This window comes from Lygodium microphyllum, chromosome 16, assembly GCF_053477565.2.
Source record: "Lygodium microphyllum isolate KBCC chromosome 16, Lygodium_microphyllum_v1.1.10, whole genome shotgun sequence".
NCBI lineage: Eukaryota > Viridiplantae > Streptophyta > Polypodiopsida > Schizaeales > Lygodiaceae > Lygodium > Lygodium microphyllum.
The window spans coordinates 56165763-56187578 of record NC_141150.1 but is presented as its reverse complement, the minus strand read 5'-3'; the positions used below and the strand labels follow the sequence as shown (position 1 = coordinate 56187578).

The 21816-nt window shown below is 43.2% G+C and overlaps 1 protein-coding gene across 1 annotated transcript in view; it reads right to left on the bottom strand.

Annotated features, from left to right (window-relative positions):
• LOC148022854 (Tetratricopeptide repeat (TPR)-like superfamily protein) overlaps positions 1–20364 on the bottom strand; it is a 167474-nt gene extending 147110 nt beyond the window's left edge. Inside the window, exons 1-2 of the mRNA XM_087695772.1 lie at positions 20024–20364; positions 19820–19914 (exon numbers count right to left, since the gene is read on the bottom strand). Coding sequence (XP_087551898.1) covers positions 19820–19914; positions 20024–20177 — 249 coding nt within the window. The 5' untranslated portion in view covers positions 20178–20364. The remainder of the gene's footprint in view (positions 1–19819; positions 19915–20023) is intronic.
• Between the last annotated feature and the right edge of the window lie 1452 nt (positions 20365–21816).

Genomic DNA, 21816 nt, shown 5'->3' with positions numbered 1-21816 from the left:
AGAGCACAGGGACAGGCTGGCTTTAGGAGAGGCTTCTCCACATTGGATCACTTCCTCACACTCAAAGCGATCATTGAGCAAGGAAGGGCCCATGGCTTATGGACCTAAAGCTGCTTTGTGGACTTCCGCAAAGCCTTTGACACAGTACCGAGACACAAGCTGATACATAGACTGCATGCCATGGGAGTACCAAAAGAGCTCAGTTGGGGTATTTTGGCACTGTATGAGAGAGTGTGGGCAGAGTCCGGACACCTGAGGGCCTTTCAACACCTATTTACTCCACCATTGGGGTGAAGCAGGGATACCCCCTCTCTCCAACATTATTTGGCATGTACATTGATGGGATTGCCGATTACATTTCATAGGAAGGAGATACAGGAGCTCCACTAGGTGGCACTTGGATACCTCTCCTATTGTATGCAAAAGACATTGTATTGATAGATGACTCTCCAGAGGGTCTATAGAGACACTCGGATGCATTACACTCCTATACTTTGGACAGTGGGCTTTCAGTGAACCTTGGTAAAACCAAGGTGATGCTATTTAATACTACACCACAGTGGGTCAGGAGATCAACGCCTAAATTCACATATGGATTTGAGGAACTGGAGTATGTGGATTCTTATACATACCTGGGAGTCTTATTCACAGGGCCCACCTTTTCTATGCGAGAGGCAGCAAACACTAGACTGACTCGCCGATACACAGCACTAGTTTGTTTGGAGAGGATGTGCTCACAAGTGCAATTCCAAGAACCCCGCACCAAGCTATGGCTCTTCGATACACTGGTCATATCCACACTACTTTATGGAGTACAGATATGGGAACCCAGTCTTGACCACCGTAGCACATCAGGGCGCACTTATGACGGATGGAGGTCGATGGAGAGACCCCTAGTGTCCATGATATCTAGGATGATCAGATGTAAGGCCTCAGTGCCACATGAGATCATCCGAGCCGAGCTAGCAGCTACACCGATTGTGATAGAGGCCCTCACCCGATTGGTCGCATACATACATAGCCTATGGGACTTACCCAGACACAGATATGCACAGTTGGCCCTTGAGTCCTCCAAGCAACTTGCCAGAGGGTGATACTTCATGTTGGTATGCACAGATGTTGGCCTAGTTTAAGCTGCATGGCTTTAGCATGGACAAGCTACCCCCCTTCCAGTACTCCCTTGATGCACCACCTCTTGATCTGAGCAGGTTAGAGATTCACAAGATCATCAGGATGGATCTTACCCAGTTGGATATCAGGAGGACATGGTTGATGCCAGGGCAAGAGCTACGGACAAAGATGGCTTTCTACCGCTAGCATTTCCTTCACACTATTGATGATGGATTTATTGTTCGCCCGAGATACATGGACACCCACCTTTCACATGGGATTAGATGTACTATTGGCCAGTTGTGCACTGTTAGCCAATCATTTCCTGGACAATCAATGCCACGTCAGCACAGTACGTTAGAGGAGGTGCCACGTCAGCAGTGCAGTCGGACTGCACAGTCGGCCAGTTTTCTGCTGTCGGCTGCATTTAATGCAGCCAACCTGATGCTGTTTTTTAATTATTTATTGGCTATTTATAGCTGGTTCTTGTGGCACACTTGATTATTCACTCTTCAGCGATTTCAGATTCTGATCTTGAAGATCTGTTGGCTGAGACAAACTGTGCTCGGGCTGACAGAGATCAAGGTCATCAAGTCGGAGACATACACAGATATTTCCTCTGCCCCCTTGTGTATTTTTGCACTCTTATACAGCATACTACACCGCAAATTTTCTGCATTAACACTCCTCTCTCTCTCTCTTCTCTCTGTGTTCACTCTCTCTCTCTCTTTGTCCTACGCTTCCGCATCGCTGCACTCTGACATGGTATCAGAGCAATGAAGATGGACTGAGTGAGGGCTGAACCTATTTGAAGAGGAGATTTCAGCGCGACACAAGGCTGCATTTCCAGGATTTGAAGGCGAGCAAGAGGGCTGCGCATTGGATCAAGGCTGAAGTGTGTGTGGGCGTGCGGGAAAGGAGTCTAATCGGTGAATTTGCTGCAGGTTATTGCTGTTCAAAGGGGAGGAAGGCTGCGTTTAAGACCTTCCATTGCAGGTTTTACCTTTTCATCGCCTCCGGCGGGTGAAGAAGGTTTGGGCAACGAAGGAATCAGTCCTAGAAGGCTGCATTTTCACAATCAAAGGGGGCTGCTTTTGCGTTTGTGCAGGTATTGCAAGTTAACATGTCTACAGAGACTGATTTGGAGTTCTAGGCGATCATGGACATGAAGGTGCGTGTCCTACCGGCTCTTCCAACGGATCAAAAGCTTGATGGTGACAATTACCGCATCTGGCGGGTGATGATGTTGGCCATTTTAGAGTCTTATGATTTGGCGGAACTAGTGATGGAGGAGATTAACAGGCCCTCGATGAGGGATGAGTCCAAACTATCTTCCAATGCTTGTGCAGAGTTGACCAAGGCCCAGTCTCATTGGGACAAACTGAATGCCAGGATTCGATCTTTTCTGTTTCTATCTTGCACCACAGCCGTGATAGCTCACATCGAGCACTTGACGGTGGCTCGTGAGATATGGCTGGAGCTCCACCAAATATACAACCGGATGACCCTGATGAAGAGGGTTTCTTTGGAGACGCAGATGCGGACTTTGTCCGTGAATAAGTCTTCTTCACTTCAGGAACACATCAACAAGCTTCGGCAGCTTCAGATGCAGGTTCAAAATGCGAGGAAGCCTATTTCCTCCGAAGACATGGCGATCACTTTACTATCCCAGTTGCCGCTACGATTCGGTACTTTTTATTCTACTCTTATTGCTTCAGGGCCGAAGTCGACTCTTCGGTGGGAAGAGTTGGTTCCTATGGAACTGGACTAGGAGGAACAATTGAAGGGACAGAATGCTTCCAAATCAAAGGCATTGGTTGGTCAAGCCTCTTAAAAGAAGGGGAAGAACCAAAAGAAGAGTAATGAGAACAACAAATCCAAGAAATACAAAGAAGAAGGAATCAACTTGCCATATTTGTGGAAAGACCGGTCATTGGAAGAAGGATTGCTCCGACAAAGACAAGAAGGATACCAAGAAGAAGAACACGAAGGATTCTGGAGCGGTGGCTACACCGACAACTTCTGATGCTGCGATGACAGCTCCCTAGGCTCGAGAGTGGATTGTGGACAGTGGTGCCTCACGGCACATGACTCCTTCCGTTGGTGTTGCCCATTTGCGACCTTCGCGTGGACAGATTCTCATTGGAGACAACTCTTCCGTGTCTATTGCTGCGCGGGGTGAGATGCAGCTTATTCCAGATGGACGTGGTGGTACCCACACCTCTGAGGTGTTGCATGTACCAGGATTGGGGCATCATTTACTTTCACTTCATAAGATTTGTGCTCTTGGCCTCTTGGTCGAGTTTGACAGTGATACTGTTCAAGTCCTTGATCGTGGATTGAGGAAGGTTCTCTCTATAGGGTATGAGGAGAATGGAGTCTACAAATTGAAGTCTTATTCAGCTCTTACTTCTCTTCTTCTTACTTCTCAGACACAATCCGAGCTATGGCATGCTCAGTTTGGCCACCTGAACTACGAGTATCTTCGGAAGGCGTCACGAGGATCCTTTGTCCAAGGCTTGCTGGACATAGTGGTGAGCCATCAGCCATGTGTCTCCTGCATTCGTGGGAAACTACATCGGGATGTGATTCCCAACAAAGCTTCTAGGCGGTCTACTTCACCCATGGAGCTTGTATCTACGGATCTTGTACTTCATGTTGATTGTACTTCATGTTGATTGTAGATGACTACAGCAAGATGACTTGGGCCTATTTCTTGACTTTGAATAGGGGCATTCACTAGGAGTTTGCTAACACCAACACTCCCCAAGAGAATGGCATTTTGGAGCGGAAAAACCGAAGTGTGATCAAGATGGCACGCACCATGATGGAGCACCAACAGACATCTCAGTTTCTATGGGCTGAGGCAGTGGCTACCGCAATTCACATCCTTAATCAATCTCCAACTTCGGCCGTTGACAGGATGACACCTTTTGAGGCTTACTTTGGGACTAAGCCTGATGTCTCTTATTTCAGGATCTTTGGATGTGACGCTTATGTGCACATTCTGAAGACGCAGCATGATAAGTTCGAGGCGGCTTCCCGACGACAGGTTTTTGTTGGCTATAGCTCCTAATCCCAAGGTTATCGTTTGTTTAATCCCATTAAGCGGGACGTCTACACGAGCCAAGATGTGCGGTTCGTGGAAGTACCGGCCCCAGAGGGGGGTAAGGAGCACCCCGTCCTTGGAGATCCAAGGAAGAGTTGGGCTCCCGATGCAGTTTTTTTGGAGCCAGAGCCTCTTGATGGAGATTCTTCTTCGCATTCAAAGTCATCCTCCTCCTTGTTGGGCCCATGACACCCTCCGAGATTCAGGGATCGAGGGGATCCCTGAGGGGTGGGAACCGCAGGATGGACCGCGGAGGTCACGGAGGAACCAGGCACATTCTTTAGAGCTTGTTTGCTCCAACTATTGTTTGCTGACCCGTGTTATGCAGGATCGAGAGCCCACTTCAGTGAAGGAGGCTTTGCATTCTGATCATTGGCGGAAGGCCATGGAAACCGAGTTGGAGGCTATTGAGAAGAATAGCACTTGGTCTCTTGTGCCTCGTCCCTCTCACAAGAAGGTGATTGGTGTCAAGTCGGTCTTCAAGACCAAGTACCTTAGCGATGGTTCTTTGGACAAGCACAAGGCTCGCCTTGTTGCTAAATGTTTTACTCAGTGCCCAGGCATTGATTTCCATGATACTTTTGCCCCCACTACTCGTATGGCGACTATTCGAGTTGTTCTTGCCTCAGCTAGCCATAGGAGATGGCATGTTTATCAGTTGGACGTGAAGTCAGCCTTTCTGAATGGTGACTTGCAAGAGGAGATCTATATTGAGCAGCCTCCTGGCTTTGGATCCTCAGATGGGAAAGTTTACAGGTTGAAGAAGGCCTTGTATGGCCTCAAGCAGGCTCCGCGTGCATGGAACAAGAAGATTGACTCGTTTCTTCAGTCAAAGTTGGGATATCGGCTCTCCAAGGCCGATCCGCAGCTTTATGTGCACACTTTCGAGGTTAATGGTATGTTGTTTGTGTTGTATGTTGATTTGATTTTGACAGGGGATCATACACAAAAGGTCCAAGAGACCAAGACAGCTTTACATCAGGCATTCGAGATGACGGATTTGGGGCTTCTTCATTTCTTCTTGGGTCATGAGATTTATCTATCTCGGAGGGGGATTTTCATCTCTCAGCAGAGGTACATTCAGGAGCTCTTCGTGACTTTTGAGATGGAGACTTATCGGTCCATTACTACTCCTATGGATCCGAATTGGAAGGCCACTTCACACTCAAATTCTCCTGTGATGGATGCTTCATGCTACCGTCAATTGATTGGATCCTTGATTTGGCTTCTCAACACTCCTGTTGATCTTTGTTTTACTGTGGGTATTTTGACAAGGTTCATGACAGAACCCAAACAAGTGCATTGGCAGGCAGCCCTAAGGATTCTTCAGTATTTGAGGGGGACCTCTAACTTAGGGATTTCTTATCCCGCAGGTACAGATGCTTCCGATCTGGTTCTTGCAGGTTGGAGTGACTCGGATTGGGCTAGAGATGTGGACCATCGACGGTCTACTACAGGCTACTGTTTTATCTTGGGTACAGGTGTTATCTCTTGGAGTAGCAAGAAGCAGCCCACAGTAGCCCTTTCTTCTACTGAGGCGGAGTATCGGGCTGCATCTTCCACCACATGTGAGGTTGTGTGGCTTCGGAGATTGTTGGAGGAGCTTAGTTGCGCCCAGACTCGTCCTACTCTTCTGTGGTGTGACAATGAGAGTTGCATTGCCTTGGTACGGAATCCAACATTCCATGCCCGGACGAAGCACATTGAGATCCAGTATCACTTCATTCAAGAGAAACTTCTGGATGGGACCATTGATGTGGAGTATTGCAAGATGGAGGATGATCTTGCAGATTTGTTTACGAAGGCGCTTCCCCAGGCTCTTCTTCGGCAACATTCCAGATCCCTCAGTTTTTTCACCCATCCAAGATCTGAGAGGGGGTGTTAGCCAATCATTTCCTAGACAATTAGTGCCACGTCAGCACAGTACGTTAGAGGAGGTGCCACGTCAGCAGTGCAATCAGACTGCACAGTCGGCTAGTTTTCTTCTGTCGACTGCATTTAATGCAGCCAACCTGATGCTTTTTTTTTATTATTTCTTGGCTATTTATAGCCGATTCTTATGGCACACTTGATTTTTCACTCTTCAGCGATTTCAGATTCTGATCTTGAAGATCTGTTGGCTGAGACAGACTGTGCTCGAGCTGACGGAGATCGAGGTCATCAAGTCGGAGACATACGTAGATATTTCCTCTGTCCCCTTCTGTATTTCTGCACTCTTATACAACATACTACACCACAGATTTTCTGCGTTTACACAGTCTCCTTTTCTCTCTCTCTCTCTTCTCTCTGTGTTCACTCTCTCTCAGTCTTTGTCCTACGCTTCCGCATCGTTGCACTCTGACACACACCTCCTCGCATCAGCTAGAGATTGAGACTGGCAGATATAGATCCATCCCACCAGAGGAGCGCATATGCCAAATATTAGCGTATTATGAGGTCCGTGGTCGTTTCCACTGTCTCTTTAGAGACAGATTTGGACCACTATCCGGAGTCATGGATTTTACCGATCAATGATGCCTTGGCCTCTTTCTTCTTAAGATACAACGACCTCATGACATGCACCTCAAGACTACAGTTGCTCCAGGATGCCGAGGCCCTTCGCAGAGGCAGCTCACAGCCTTCTTTGCAAAGGAGACTCAGAAGACTTCAATACAATTACCGCCACAGTCCACACGAGAGCCTCTCCCACCACCACACTCCACACACAGACAAGGAGTATTGATTGATCGAGCCATTCAGCTTAGCCGATCCAGACGTCCTAGGCCTCAACACAGACACCGACGACACCTTCATAGGTGGATACAGGGGATTATTGCTCGGGCTAGAGCTAGGCCCTCCATACCCACATAAGATTGTACCATTTGGAGCTCATTGTTACTAGATAGAGCTCTATGTTTACACATAGCCATAGTTAGTTTCCTTTCTTATTTTTCTTTGTGCTACATATTTTGCCCAGACAGTTGTGCCATCATACACATGATTGTAACTCCTCGTCTCATAGGTCATTTTGGCCTTTTGTAGACGTTAATATATCATTTCGTTTCTTTTTTGTTTCTCTCCCTCTCTCTATGTGTGACTGCCTCAGCACGGCGAGCTAACTCAGAGTAGGATTGCACAGGCATTCAGGCCCCGACAGAATCAGAGGGAAGGGTCAGGTCGCCATCTCTCTCTCTCTCTCTCTCTCTCTCTCTCTCTCTCTCTCTCTCTCTCTCTCTCTCTCTCTCTCTCTCTCTCTCTCTCTCTCTCTCTCTCTCTCTCTCTCTCTCTCTCTCTCTCTCTGTGTGCCATTGCCATCACTGAACATCGCATCTCCACTACGCACCGTCACTACAAACTGGTATTAGAGCTGAAGGTTATCCCAATCATGCTTCCCAAAGCCAGTCCAAGATGTGCCATCAGCAAGTAGTCAGATTGAGTCATGCACACGGTGCAAGCGTAGATCACAGGTCACAAGGAGTTGTCCAGCAGACAGGTGATAGTCCTTCCGGTCAGTTGCAGTCAGCGCAGGTCTCATGCAAGCTATGGGGCAATCAAGAAACACGCCTTAGCAGTCAAGCAACAGGTCTCGATAGTTCATTATTTTATCGATCAATTCAGATGGGGTCTTCGAGATGACATCAAGGACCTCATGGTCATTATGCTTGAGGCAAACACACTCAACGATTATACCATGCAAGCCATCCAATGTGATAATAGATTGTTCGAGAGGAAGCAAGAAAAGCAAGAAGAATTAAGGCCTCGCCAATGGAACCCAGCTCTAATTAGAGAGCCAATTAGAGAAGAAACCAAGCCCGAATCAATGCAAATAGATAATACCAAATTCCAAACCTTAATCCCACAAGAAAAGCAAAGACGAGAAGAGAGAATCATCTATGTCTATATTGTGGAAACCCTAGACACATCGCCCTAAATTGTCCAAATAAGAGGACAAGAACCCCAAGAGTTGTTGCAACCATCCTCGAGCAAGAAAACGAGGATGTCTAGTTGTAAATGAGACCATACAACCGGACCTTGATATAAGAAAGGGTCCCTTGATCCCAGCCACACCACCCATGGAAACTTTCTTTGTCATTGTCCAAATGATCTTGCTGAGAAAGACCCTTTCCCTCAAAGCTCTAGTCGACTTCGGGGCCTCCACATATTTCATTAATGATGGCTTTGTGAATAGATATCAAATTCCAATACTCCAAAAGACCAATCATGCAACAGTTGAAGTCATGGATGGAAGACCTCTAGCATCTAGAGATATTACTAAGGAAACCCGACCACTAATGGTAACTCTTAGCAATCATAAATCTCATGTATGCTTTAATATCATATCCAATCCCACAAATCCAATCATCCTCGGGATGCCTTGGCTAAAGAAACACAACCCAGAAATTGATTAGGTTAAGCAAAAGACTACATGTCGTGAAAATCAAAGCCAGTATATCTAGAAGCCAAAGCCTTTATACACACATCAAAGTAGGAACCGACCTACATTATATATCATATACCAACTCAAGAATCTAGTAAGGAGGAGTCAATCAAGCTACCAAGTCAATATCAAGATTTCCAAGATGTTTTTGAAAAAAAAATGCAAATCTCTTGCTCAAACATAGACCATATGATTGTGCTATAGAACTCCATGAGGGGGCTCAACCACCTTTTGGACCCATCTACAGGCTATCCCCTAATGAACTAGCTGAACTACGCAAAGAGAAAGCCAAGGGGTTCATTAAGCACTCCAAGTCTCTTGCTGGAGCCCCAATTCTGTTCGTGAAGAAGAAGGATGGGTCACTTCGAATGTGTATGGATTATCAAGGACTCAACAAGATAACAATCAAGAATCAATACCCTTTCCCGTTGATACCAGAGCTCTTGGAACACCTAGGAAAAGCCAAGATCTTCACAGAGATTGATCTAGAGTGGCTTACAATCTTGTACAAATCAGAGAAGGAAACGAATGGAAGGCACCCTTCCACACAAGGTATGGTCACTTCGAGTATGTTGTCATGTCATTCGGACTCATCAATGCTCCTACAGTGTTTCAGCATACGATGAATGATATCTTCCGAGAGTATCTAGATGATTTGTAGTTATATACTTGGATGATATATTGATATTCTCAAAAGATCCAAAGGAGCATGAGCACCATGTAAAATTAGTTATGGAAAAGCTCAAAAAAAAGAACTACATGCAGAACTTGAGAAGTGTTTTTTCCATCAGACAGAAGTGGAATTCTTGGGGTACAATGTCTCCCAGACATGAAGCTTCATGGACCCCAAGAAGATTGAGACTATTCTTGACTGACAAATACCCACATGTGTATGCGACATAGTTACCTGGAACGGGGAACAGGAACGGGAACAGGAACGGGACCCCCTGGAACGAGGGGAACGTCCAAGGTCGGGAAACGGGAATGGGGGGAATGGCACATGTCTTAAGTGCCCCAAATATGCCCTGCATGACCCAAATTGCCCCAAAGAATGTCCCTCTAATTGCCCCAATACCCGTCAATGCTTGAAATTGACCCAAATGTCCCAAAATTGACTCGATAACCCCCATAGCTCCAAATTGCCGTGAATTGCCCCAATTATCCCAATTTCCCTTGAAATTAGACAATATAAATGGATGAATACCTTGGAATTGAGGATCGGCTGAAATTTGATTCTGATTTGCAAGAGTTAATAATGCATCAAATTTGAACTTTGCACGGACTCCTAATTAGCTTGTGGATTGTCTTGACACTTTGAATCTTCAACCCGAGAGAGAGAGAGAGAGAGAGAGAGAGAGATTAGTGTGTGCACATTAGGCAATGGAGATGGGTGAATATGTGGTAGGACTGTGACTCAAGCAAAAAAAAAAAAGGGAAAAAACGTCAATTTTCAGTCAACAGGCCTGGAACGGCCGTTATAAACAGGGAACGGCAAGGCTTGGGAACGGCAGGGAACGTTCCCTGGTCGTTTCACCTCCTTGGAGGGTTTGGAACGCGTTAGGCCATTCCTACACGCAGGAACGGCCATTCCCTGTTTCTATGGTACGCAATGTCCAATGTTTCCTTGGCTTTGCCAACTTCTACAAGATGTTTATCAAGGATTACTCAAAGATAGTCACACCACTCCCCAGACTCACACGAGACTCAAAGTTCTCATGGTTCCCAGAAGCTGAGAAGGCCTTCCAAACCCTGAAAACCACTTTCACCACTGCCCCAATTCTAGTCTACCCAAATCCTATCAAGCCATTTTTCTTGGAGACCGATGCATCATACTATGCCTTAGGAGCCATCTTGTCCCAACATGGAAATGATGGTCATATACATCTAGTGGTATTCCACTCAAGAAAGTTCTCTCCTCTTGAGATCCATCACAAAGAACTCCTTGCCATTGTAGATACCTTTGATACTTGGAGTCATCATCTAAAGGGTGCAACCCATAAAGTTATCGTCTATACAGATCACAAAAATCTAGAATACTTTATGACAACCCACATCCTCAATCAAAGACAACCCCGTTGGAGTAACTTCTTATCTAGGTTTGACTTTGTCATCATCTATCGCCCAAGATGCCAACAATGCCGATCAGATGATTTATCAAGAATATCCTACCTACAATCTAAGACCATCACAGGCGCAACTACCGCTAGACTCTTCCTCAGATACATTTTTAGATTACAAAGACTCCCAGACGACATCATCAGCAATCGGGGTTCCCAATTCATATCTAATTTTTGTAAGAGCCTTTGCAACTTCCTAAGAGTCCAAGTTAAGTTATCCACAACCAATCATCCACAGACTGATTGTCAAACAAAACCGGTAAATCAAAATGATTGGTTTGAGCTCTTGCCCTTTGCAAAGTTTGCTTACAATAATAGTATCCATGCATCTACCAAGCAAACTCCTTTCTTTGCAAACTATAGCAAGCATCCAAGGATGGATGTACATCTCTCCAATGCCATCCAAGATAAATCTCAACACCTAGTAGATATACACCAAGAACTCAAGTAACAAATCCAAAAGGCTCAGAATCAGTAGAAGCACTATGCGGACCAGCATCATCTCCAACATACAAAGTCGGTGATAAAGTATGGTTACTCACGCACAATCTCTAAACAACAAGGCCCTCCACCAAGCTAGATCACCATAGATTTGGGCCCTTCACTATCATTGCCCAAATCAACCCAATTGCTTACCAACTCCAACCCCCTAGCACCATGAAGATCCACCCAATCTTCCATGTTTTCTTGCTCGAGACATACCATAGCTTCCCACTGAGGGGAGAGAGATATAATCTCCTATCACCTGTCCAAATTGAAAATCACAAAGAATTTGAGGTTGAGCATATCTTAGACTCGAGGATCCCCGAGGTCCATTGGAATATCTTGTTCACTAGAAAGGATATGACATCAATGATCAAGAGCACCTCTTAAAGTTAAAGAATTTCACAAGAGGAATCCAATGAAACTTGGACCAAACCACCAAGTCGCTTCTCATGAAACTTGTCGCTAGAGGTGGAGGTGACGTCACGAACATGCCATAATCAAGTATACAGATTAATTCCTGCTCATACATAGGAATCCACACCCCATGCGAACGCACCCTTAACAAGACATCCTCGAGCCAACTATGCAAACCCATCCTTGCCATGTCATCATCGATGGTACAGGTGATAACATGACATATCTTCTAGAAAGTTCTATGATGTCATCATGGAATATTCTAGAAGATCTTTAGGGCCCTTCAACACCTATAAAAGGAGGGACTCGCTATAGAGAGGGGCTCGCTATAGAGCTCCTCAGTCTTGCCGATGCCAGTCTTGGGAGCTCAAAGAGTCCAAGTAAATAACTTCGAGTTCCAGTTCTAGTTCTTGTCATTCCCTTCAAGGGAGATCTTGTAATTCTGATATCTTGTATTCATACCTATGGTCCCGAGTTATGGAATTCTTCATAACCTATCGAGTCATGTTGTCTATGCCTACGGTCCCAGGTTGTGAAATTTTTCGTATCTTGTTAAGTTATCATTATACCTTGTGCCCCTGCATAGGATTATCTTGTAATCAGAATTCTTGTAACAAATCTTGCATCTAGTCTAGTCTCTTGAGCACAATCTTGTACTCCCATAACAATAGGTTTATAAGATAAAGATCACTTCTAGTTCTTCACCAAAGTACAAAGCACGACTTGTTGCAAAAGGGTATAAGCAAGAGCATGGGATTGACTTTGACGAGATCTTTTCTCCTATAGTCAAAATGACTACTTTGCAAGCCATATTGGCCTTGGTTACATGTGAGGATATGGAACTTATAAAGATGGATGTCAAGACTGCTTTCTTACATGGTGATCTGTATGAGGACACGGTGTATAAACTCACCAAAACTTGTATGGGCTGAAACAAGCACCACGTGAATGGTATCATAAGTTTGATACATTCATGCAATCTCAAATATTTAAAAGAAGTCCAATGAATCACTACTTATATACCAAGAAAGCAATAGATGGCAGACTTACTATACTAATTTTGTATGTGGATGACATGCTAATTGATGGTGGTAGGGATGTTCATGCGATGGACAAATTGAAGCAAAACCTACGTAGTAATTTTGACTTGAAGAATCTTGGTGAGACAAATCACATTCTTGGCATGCGTATACTCGGGGACAATTTGAAATATCTTCTTTATCTATCAGAGCAGGAGTATGTATCCAAGATTTTGCAATGTTTCAATATGGACAAGGGGAATGCAATTAGTGTACCATTGCCTCCCTATGTGAAACTCGGTGCATAGGACACCCTACATCTAATGATGAAAAGGCCAAAATGGAAAAGATTCTGTATGCTTTATGAAACCAACCTTTCTCCTCGGATAGGGTGGACCGTGGTAAATAACCTAATTTAACACTAATTATAGCAAGCATAAAATCCACATAAACTAAAAATGCAAATATTACCAATTTAATCTTGGGTATTGGACAACCTGTTGGCCCCAAAATTGACGCCTCTTGCAGTATTTTTTAATCTTTTATTGCAAATGGATAGAGTACAACTCAGATCCTCTAACCTCCTCTACTAATCCAAGTGTCTCATGCTATCAAAACTGGCCAACAAGCCTCCAACCCAATTTTCCCCTCGGTTTACTTGGGGATTGGCCTTCACCCTACCCCTTGCAAATTTGATATTGGCTAACCAGACTCTTCTCCCTAAAATTCCTAAATTTCAGCTGTTGGAATTCAAGCCCTAAGCCCTCTATTTTGAGCCTGCATCCCAAGGTGGCTGTCAAATCATAATTTCTGCAATAAATTAGGGTTTACAACAGAGATTGATTGAAATCTCTTCCTCTAATGGCTCAAACTACTAGAAAATGCTTAGATAACTTGAGAAATTGTTGGAAAATGAGAGAGAATACTATAGAGAGAGAAATTCCAAAGTTTCATCACAAGAAACATTGAAAAACTGTTGTTGCCCTGCTCAAACAACCATGGAACCTATCACTTACAACTTAGGAGAAAGATTGTTGCCCCCTCCTGCATGTTATCACCTGCACCAAAAGAACCTTGGGTTGTTATCAATTGCTCCTAGAGGTCAGCCAATAATTAAATTGACTGGAACAATTTGTCTCCCAAGTATTCCTAAGTATTTATTAACCCTTAGACTTGCATTAATTAATTAATTAATGCCTAATCTCTAATGTCACCACTGACATTAGTGGCTAATAAATTAGTCTAGACCCAAATCTGACACAAAGTACCACCTAGTACCAATCAAACATAACTTATTACAACTTTTGCCTTTGACACTCACGCAGTCTCGGGATCCTTGGTCTGTTATCATGAAATAACCACCATGTGTATCACACGCTAAACAACCTTGCACATTTGTTAATATCTTAATCAAATATTATTTGCAAGATTAGAGCATCTCAAAATTTCACGTCTCCATGACAAACCTCCTCCTTGAAATCCCTACAATCATCTTCAATTGCATTGCATTGTGCCAAAGGAAAAGCATACTTCACTGGAATTTAAATAAGGCATCACAATCATATCATTGGCCATTATTGTCCAATCATGCCATATGTCCCAAACCTACTGAAAATTTCCAGCCAGCATATACATAATATAAAACTGAAAATTAGTCCAGAATTGTTGCTAGAAACCCATTGGATGCATCCATAACTCATGTTTTTCAACTATTTTGGCTTCAAAACCACAATAAAGCATATTCTCAACATAAACCATGGCTGAAACTATCAATGGCATTTACTAACATACTGATGTCCATGGAAACAATTGTAAACCATTGAAAACTAAGCATAATCTGATCATAAACTGATCACTTTCTCATCTGAGAACTGATCGTAAACTTATTGTAAATGTGATCCCAAACTGATTGCAAAAATTTATCAATAACTAATGCAAAAAATTGATACAAAACTGATCTCAAAAGTGACCATAAACGGTTCTCAAATTGATGAAAAACTAAGTTGAAACTGATCAGATTTTTTGTCTCAAAACTAAAGCAAATAATGCAAAAAATTGATACAAAACTGATCTCAAAAGTGACCATAAACGGTTCTCAAATTGATGAAAAACTAAGTTGAAACTGATCAGATTTTTTGTCTCAAAACTAAAGCAAAAACTCATGCCAAACTGATCATAAACTGATGCAAAAGTATAGTTTCAGTGCCCGGGTGAAACTCATACTCATCTGCATATATCTCACAGTGACTAGTACACTAAATAGTGACCCCATGGTAGACATATTGTCAACACAGTACCTTGGATGTATGCTATACACATCTAAGATCCACTACATGCGAGACTTGTCCACAACTAGAGTGGAAGTACTATCCTTCACCTTGAGCATAAGGCAATGCTTCGAACCCCTACTTTACTAAGCTTGACTAAGCCCAAACCAAAGTCGGCTCTAATTGAAAGGCATCTCAATAAAGTTGCCACAACTAAGGATGGTCTGCCAAGTCATCATCTTCCATCCACTTTGCATCTATTGGTGAAACAATGCTGAAGCTTCACCAAGAAGCATATAGAAACTTTACCTCTAGCTCTAATTGCCTCGAAACCTCCACTAGATTGTAGGCTTTTCTTCCCCTTAAGCATTGCGATGCTTTATACTTTCACACTACTACAATTCCAACTTAACTAATATGCAACATTACATCCAATTGACTAACCCCTCATGTGTACCTGACATGCTAGGAGTACCAGATGCATTAGGAAACATTCTTGTTTGCATACTTTGGACCATTGCAAACTGACATTTGCCAATTGCATAAACATTTTAGCTATTATCATCAACTGGTCATCAAATTCCTCTTGCTCTTGCTGGTCATCAACTTCAAGAGACCTAGAAGAATCCACCTCTTGTACAATTCCCTCATTCTAAGCTTGCTCTCCATGCTGCGTGCCTTCTCAAAGATCAAACATTGCATTTTCCCCAACACTTTGTGGATTTTCAGATTGAGAGACATCATCCCTGCTTGATCCCACCTCACTATCTAAAGGCATTCTTGCTGTAATGCTCAACTGAATACAATTTCAGCGCTAGAGCAAAGCTTGTGGCTTTCAATCAAGTATCTCGGATCCACCAAATCAAGGGATTGAGTGGAATCCCGGCAATGGAACCATGAAACCAGCCTTCCTCCTCAGATAGGGTGGTAAATCACTTAATTTAATATTAATTACAGCAAGCATAAAATACATATAAACTGAAAATGTAAATATTATCACTATAATCTTGGAATTGGACACCCTGCTGGCCCCCAAAATTGGCGCCCCTTGTGGTATTTCTTCATCTTTTATTGCAAATGGATGGAGTACAAATGAGATCCTCTAACCTCCTCCACTAATCCAAGTGCCTCTTGCTATTAAAACTGACTAACAAGCCTCCAAACCAATTTGCCCCTCGGTTTGCTTAGGGATTGGCCTTCACCCTACTCCTTGAAAGACAAATTCAGCCCCAAATCTGATATTGGCTGGCTAGACTCTTGAATCTCCTTGAAATTCCTCGATTTCAAGTCCTGGAATTCAAGCCCTAGGCCCTCTATTTTGAGCATGCATCCTAAGGTGGATGTCAAACCCTAATTCCTACTGTAAATTAGGGTTTACAGCAGAGATTGACTGAAATCTCTTCCTTTGATGGCTCAAACTACTGGAAAATGCTGAGATAACTTGAGAAATGGTTGGGGAACGAGAGAGAATTCTATAGAGAGAGAAATTTCAGAGTTCCATCGAGAGAAACACTGAAAAACTGCTGCTGCCCTACTTAAACAGCCATGGAACCTATCACCTATACAGCTTAGGACCACCAAAAAGACCGTTGCTCCCTTTTGCATGTTGTCACCTGCACCAAAAGGACCTTGGACTACTGTCACTTGCTCTTGGAGGCCTCCAAATTGTTGTCACTTGCTATAGGACTGATCCCTAGTGGCTGCAAATCACATCAGTAGCCTCTCCTTCCTCTCTAACAGCCTCCTTCTCTCTCTCACAATGGCTAGAAATTAGAATAGACTCCACCAGTCCCTAAAAACGTTTTTACCACTTGCATGGGCAAGTCTTACCAAGTGGCAGCCTTCTAATCCCATTTTCAAGCATTATGTAGCTTATAAAATTGATTTTCAAAATCAGTCATTCTTCACCACCTTCTTCAGTCACCACCATTTCCCTTCTCTCCCCAGTCCCTTCCAATGCCATGATGTCCCTTTAAGAGAACATTGCGGTTCGTGGCTCGTAATTGCCTTCACCCTTCCTCTTCTACTTCAAGCACCATGTTGCAGCATCAGGCCTTGCGTTTTAGAGCATCTTCCACCTGGCATCAACATCATCTGCTAGGCGTCAATACCCTTCTCCTTTAGGCTCCACCTTCACCTGCGTTTTTCAGTATAGAGGTCTTCTCTTTGCCTGATGCAATCATCTCCAGCTTGGCGTCAACATCCTGGCCTCTGACGACAATCTATACCACCTAGTGTCAATGATTTCATCATTCATCTATCACAGGGGCTGTTGGGACCTACGTTTTTGCAGCCTCTCTCTTGCTCCATCACCTAGTGTCTCTAGTTTGTCTCATAGAGGTTGCTTGGACTTGCATTTTTGTGGCCCAACTCATCCTCCATTACCTAGCGTCATCATTAACCACCTCACATCAGCATCTGGGCTGCAATCCCCTTGTTTGATAGCTCTGACACTCTAGGATTTGTGTTTTTCTGCCCAAGTCACTCCCTAGCATCAGAGGACTGCAGTTCGCTCCCTCGACAATTGTCCTTCACCTTCCACTGATTACTTCAATAGCCCGCTGCCCAAAGGTCTAAGTTTTCCCTTGTGTAGATTTCCCACAAGTGCCACTGCCTAGGCCCTAATTCAAACAAGACAATGCAACTATCTTTTGAGCTTCGGCTCTGCTGTAGCAACTTTTCTTCTCTTAGCATGATTCAATGCATCATCACCATGTTCTTATGTTTCTGAGTTTCTCCTCTCTCTGTGTTTTCCGTACGCGCTCTATATTTCTCCCCGCAAACCCTATTGTCTCTCTACACCGTCACATATTTTTAGCATGGTACCAGAGCATACCTGTCATTTTTAACATTTATGCGAATGTGAACACACCCTTAGCTATCACAAAAAAACCTAAAAGAGTTACAACTCATTGTACCCACACATCATGCATCTCTTTTACTCTCACTCTCTACTTCTGATCTCTCTCTCTCTCTCTCTCTCTCTCTCTCTCTCTCTCTCTCTCTCTCTCCATCATTGCCATCGTTGGGCATCGCATCTCCATTTCGCACCTGTCACTACAATCTATACACGACACACTTGTAACACATCAACAAAATAGGATCTTCTCATATCATCTAATAGAAAACTCTTACTTGTATTCTTTCTAATTTCATATCAAAAGAGGTGTCACAAGGCCATTTAATTTTGATGCTTTGCTTAGCATTTGATTAAGAGAATTAAATGCACAAATGTGACTTGCACATGTGATGTGCAGGATAGTTATTTCACAATGTGGGACTTAGGACCCTGAGATATCAGTTAATGTCAAAGGCAAAAGATGTAACAAGTTATATCTGACAAGTATTAGGTGATACCTAGTGTCAAAATTTAGCCTACTTGGCCATAAGTGTCAATGGTGGTGATACTAGGGAATTCCAAGGCTAATCTATGCTCAAGATTACTTGGGTGATAAATTGGCCTAGCCAATTTCACTGTTGACAATCAAAAAAAAAAAATTTAAGGCCATACATGATTATAATTAAAATTTCAAAAATTGCATTAATAATCTTAAAAATTGAATTAGGAAGGCTACCACTTGCCAAAACTTGCCCGTGCAAGTGAGAAGAAACTAGCTTTTTTTTTGTCAGGCAAAGAGGAGAGGGAGGGGGAGGGGAAGGGGGAGGAGAGGCAAAAGAGGAAAAGAAAGATATATCATCTACATGAGGCCAATGTGGCCTATGAGAGAAAATCCAAAGTACATCCATGTCTAATGTCATCTCATGAGTAAGGTGAAGATAACATTAAAATAAGTAAGTGGCCTATGAAACAATGCTAAGAATAACTTTGCAATGGGACTACACTAGAGTAGAACCATGTCTATTGTTGTCCCATCAATAGAAAGAAAAGGAGACCCAAATTTGACAAAACTATGTACAAAGAGATAAAAATGGGGAGTAACTAATAAATTGGCCTAGCCAATTTAATAATTGGTCAATCTTTTTTTTTTGAGCCATTAATAATTATTAATTGAAATTTTTGAATTAACATTTTAAAAATATTTAATAATTTTGAATAATGCTAAAAAGTGGATTAGAGAGGCTATCACTTGGCAAAACTTGCCAGTGCAGCCAACACAGGAGGAGGTTTTTCCAACCATCACTAGCCCAGCAAGGGAGGTTTCCAACAAATCAGTGCAATCTAAGATAGCCCTATATAGGTAGGCAACAGTAGCAAACAAGGAGCAACTCCATTTCTAGGCCTTCCTAGCAACAAGTAACAACCTCAACGATTAACATGACAGTGCAGCTAGATTCCTTCAATTTCTCATGATAGAAGTCAGAATTTTCTCTCTACTCACAATTCTCTCTCATCCTCCAGTCATTTCTCAGATTTCCTCAGTCAATTCCAATAGATTCCACCGTTGGAGGTGGAGATTTTGATGAATCTCTGCTATCAAGAAGTGTTCAAATTTCAAGTGTCTAGCTGCATGCCAATCTACTTCATTCCAAGTTAATATCGCCCACTCTTTGTTGGGTGTCGCACCTCTAGGCCCTGCATCTCAGCCACTATACAGCCACGAAAGCTCTTAACCAAGCTGTGGGTCCCTGATTCAGTCCTCTACTTAGGGCTGGCAATGGTTTGTGAGATGCCTATTACAAATGGCATTTCAATCACAAAGGACTAGTCACCATCCTTGGTGATTCGACAATCTACATGTCTGCTGGCCATGATGATCATTCTTATCACGAATGCCGGTTTATATTAAAGAAACTGCATCACTGACTCACCTCAACAGTAAATGTTTGGCAGCATAGAACAAGCAGAATTTTGGACCATGATGATCGTTCTTATCACAAATGCTGGTCTACAGCAAATCGCAGCTGGAGAAATGACTCACCTCAACAGTCGGCTGGCGAATGTCCGTGGCGTAGAATAAGCGGAGACGAAACTCCTGCAGCCTGTATGGCTGATCGCTCGCAGTTCGTACAGGCACTGCACGCGCAAAAACCGTGAAAGTGAATGATGAAGGGGAAGCAAACCGTGTATGTGACCCCCCCCCCCCAAAAAAAAAGACGAATCTACAAGAGGAAAAGCTACCGACCGTCTATCTGGTCTACGGTCGTGAAAGGGTGCAGCATGTCGAGGAAGCTGAGGTTGTTCTTCTGGCATGATTCTTCGACGGCGGGGGTGGCTAGCACCATCACGACGGGCGTCATGCATTCTCGCAAGCTCTGAGCCAACAGGGACTGCTCCATGGATGCTCTCACGAAGTTACGCTTCTACTTGTGCAATCGCAGATCTGTGCAGCATCAAGGCACATCCGAAGGTACCGATACAATAATGGAGAGATGGGGAAAGAGAGCTGCTCGCGCTCTCTCTCTCTCTCTGTTTGGTGCCTCGGCTGTCGTCACACGTCCAAGCCACCACTTTCTACTTTGGCACTGCGGCCTGATGACGTCGATGCCCCGGGATGGCCCCATCGTCAACAATCCATTTCTCCTCTTTCTCTTTCCTCTTTTCCCTCTCTATTTTTAATTTTTTCTCTCTCTCACATCTTGGTCACATGTGCTTCTCAGTTTCTCATCCAATAAAAAAGCTACTTGTCTGAGCAAATTTGATTTGGCTACACATAACTCAGCTAGACCTTTCCAAGAAGCTATCTGAGATACAGCCATATGTAAGTTAAATCTTAGTTAGGTTAGAAACAACTAAGTTGGAAGAAAATGATTTGATATTCGGCCTTACCTATCGGTGAGTCCCTGACTGTACATAGCAAAATGCTCCGCTAGGCAGGGATTATGAGTTATGTTTTCCTTCTGACTTAAAAGGTACAGATGCATGCAACCACATTAGCAACAGCAACGAGCACCTTGCTCATGTGCCCAGCCTATCTCTCCTCTCCCCTCAATAGCTTGTCTCAAATTTTTCTCTCTTTCTCTCTCTACTTTTATTGTAATTTATTTTCTCTCATCTCTCTCTCTCTCTCTCTCTCTCTCTCTCTCTCTCTCTCTCTCTCAAATTTTATATTTTCTCTCTCTATACTTCTTTCTTTCTCTTTTTTTTAATCTCTCCCTTTCCTCTCTCTCTCTCTCTCCCTCTCTCTCAAAGTATGTAAATTTTATCTTTCCCCTCTATAATTCTCTCTGTTCATATTCTCTCTTTCTTTTCTCTCTCTCCTTTTCTTTTCTCCCCTCTCTCCTCTCTTTTCTCACACTCTCTCTCCTCTTTTTTCCATTTTTCTTCTCTTTTAAATTTTATCATTTCTCTCTATTCTTCTCTCTCTCTCTCTCTCTCTCTCTCTCACAAAAAAAGGTTTAAATTTAAAAATAACTTTTCTCTTTCCTCTTTTTCTCCCCTCTCTCTCTTCCTCTTTTTTCTCTTCTCTCTCTTTCTCCTTTTCTTCTCTCCCCGCTTTTCCTCTCTCCTCTTTTATCCTTTTTTCTTTTTTCTCTCTCTTCATTATTTTTTTAAATTTTTTTCTCTCTGTGTGCTCACATTCTCTCTTCCTTTTTTTATTCTTCTCTCTCTCCTTTTCTTTTCCCTCCCTCCCTCCTCTCTTTTCCTTCTCTCTCTCTCTCTCTCTCTCTCCTCTTTTTCCTTTTTTTCTTCTCACTCTCTCTTAAATTTTATATTTTCTCTCTATAATTCTCACTCTCTTTGTTCTCCCTCCTCTCCTTTTTCATTTTTCTCTCTCTATATCTTTCTTTCAGCTTTTTGTTCTCTCTCTCTCTCTCTCTCTCTCTCTCTCTCTCTCTCTCTCTCTCTCTCTCTCTCTCTCTCTCTCTCTCGTTTTTTTCTCACTCTCTTCTCTCTCTATATTTTTCTTCTCTCTATTTTTCTCTTTCCTCTCCTCTTTCTCTCTCAAGTTAAAAACTATGTCAAAAAATATTTAAT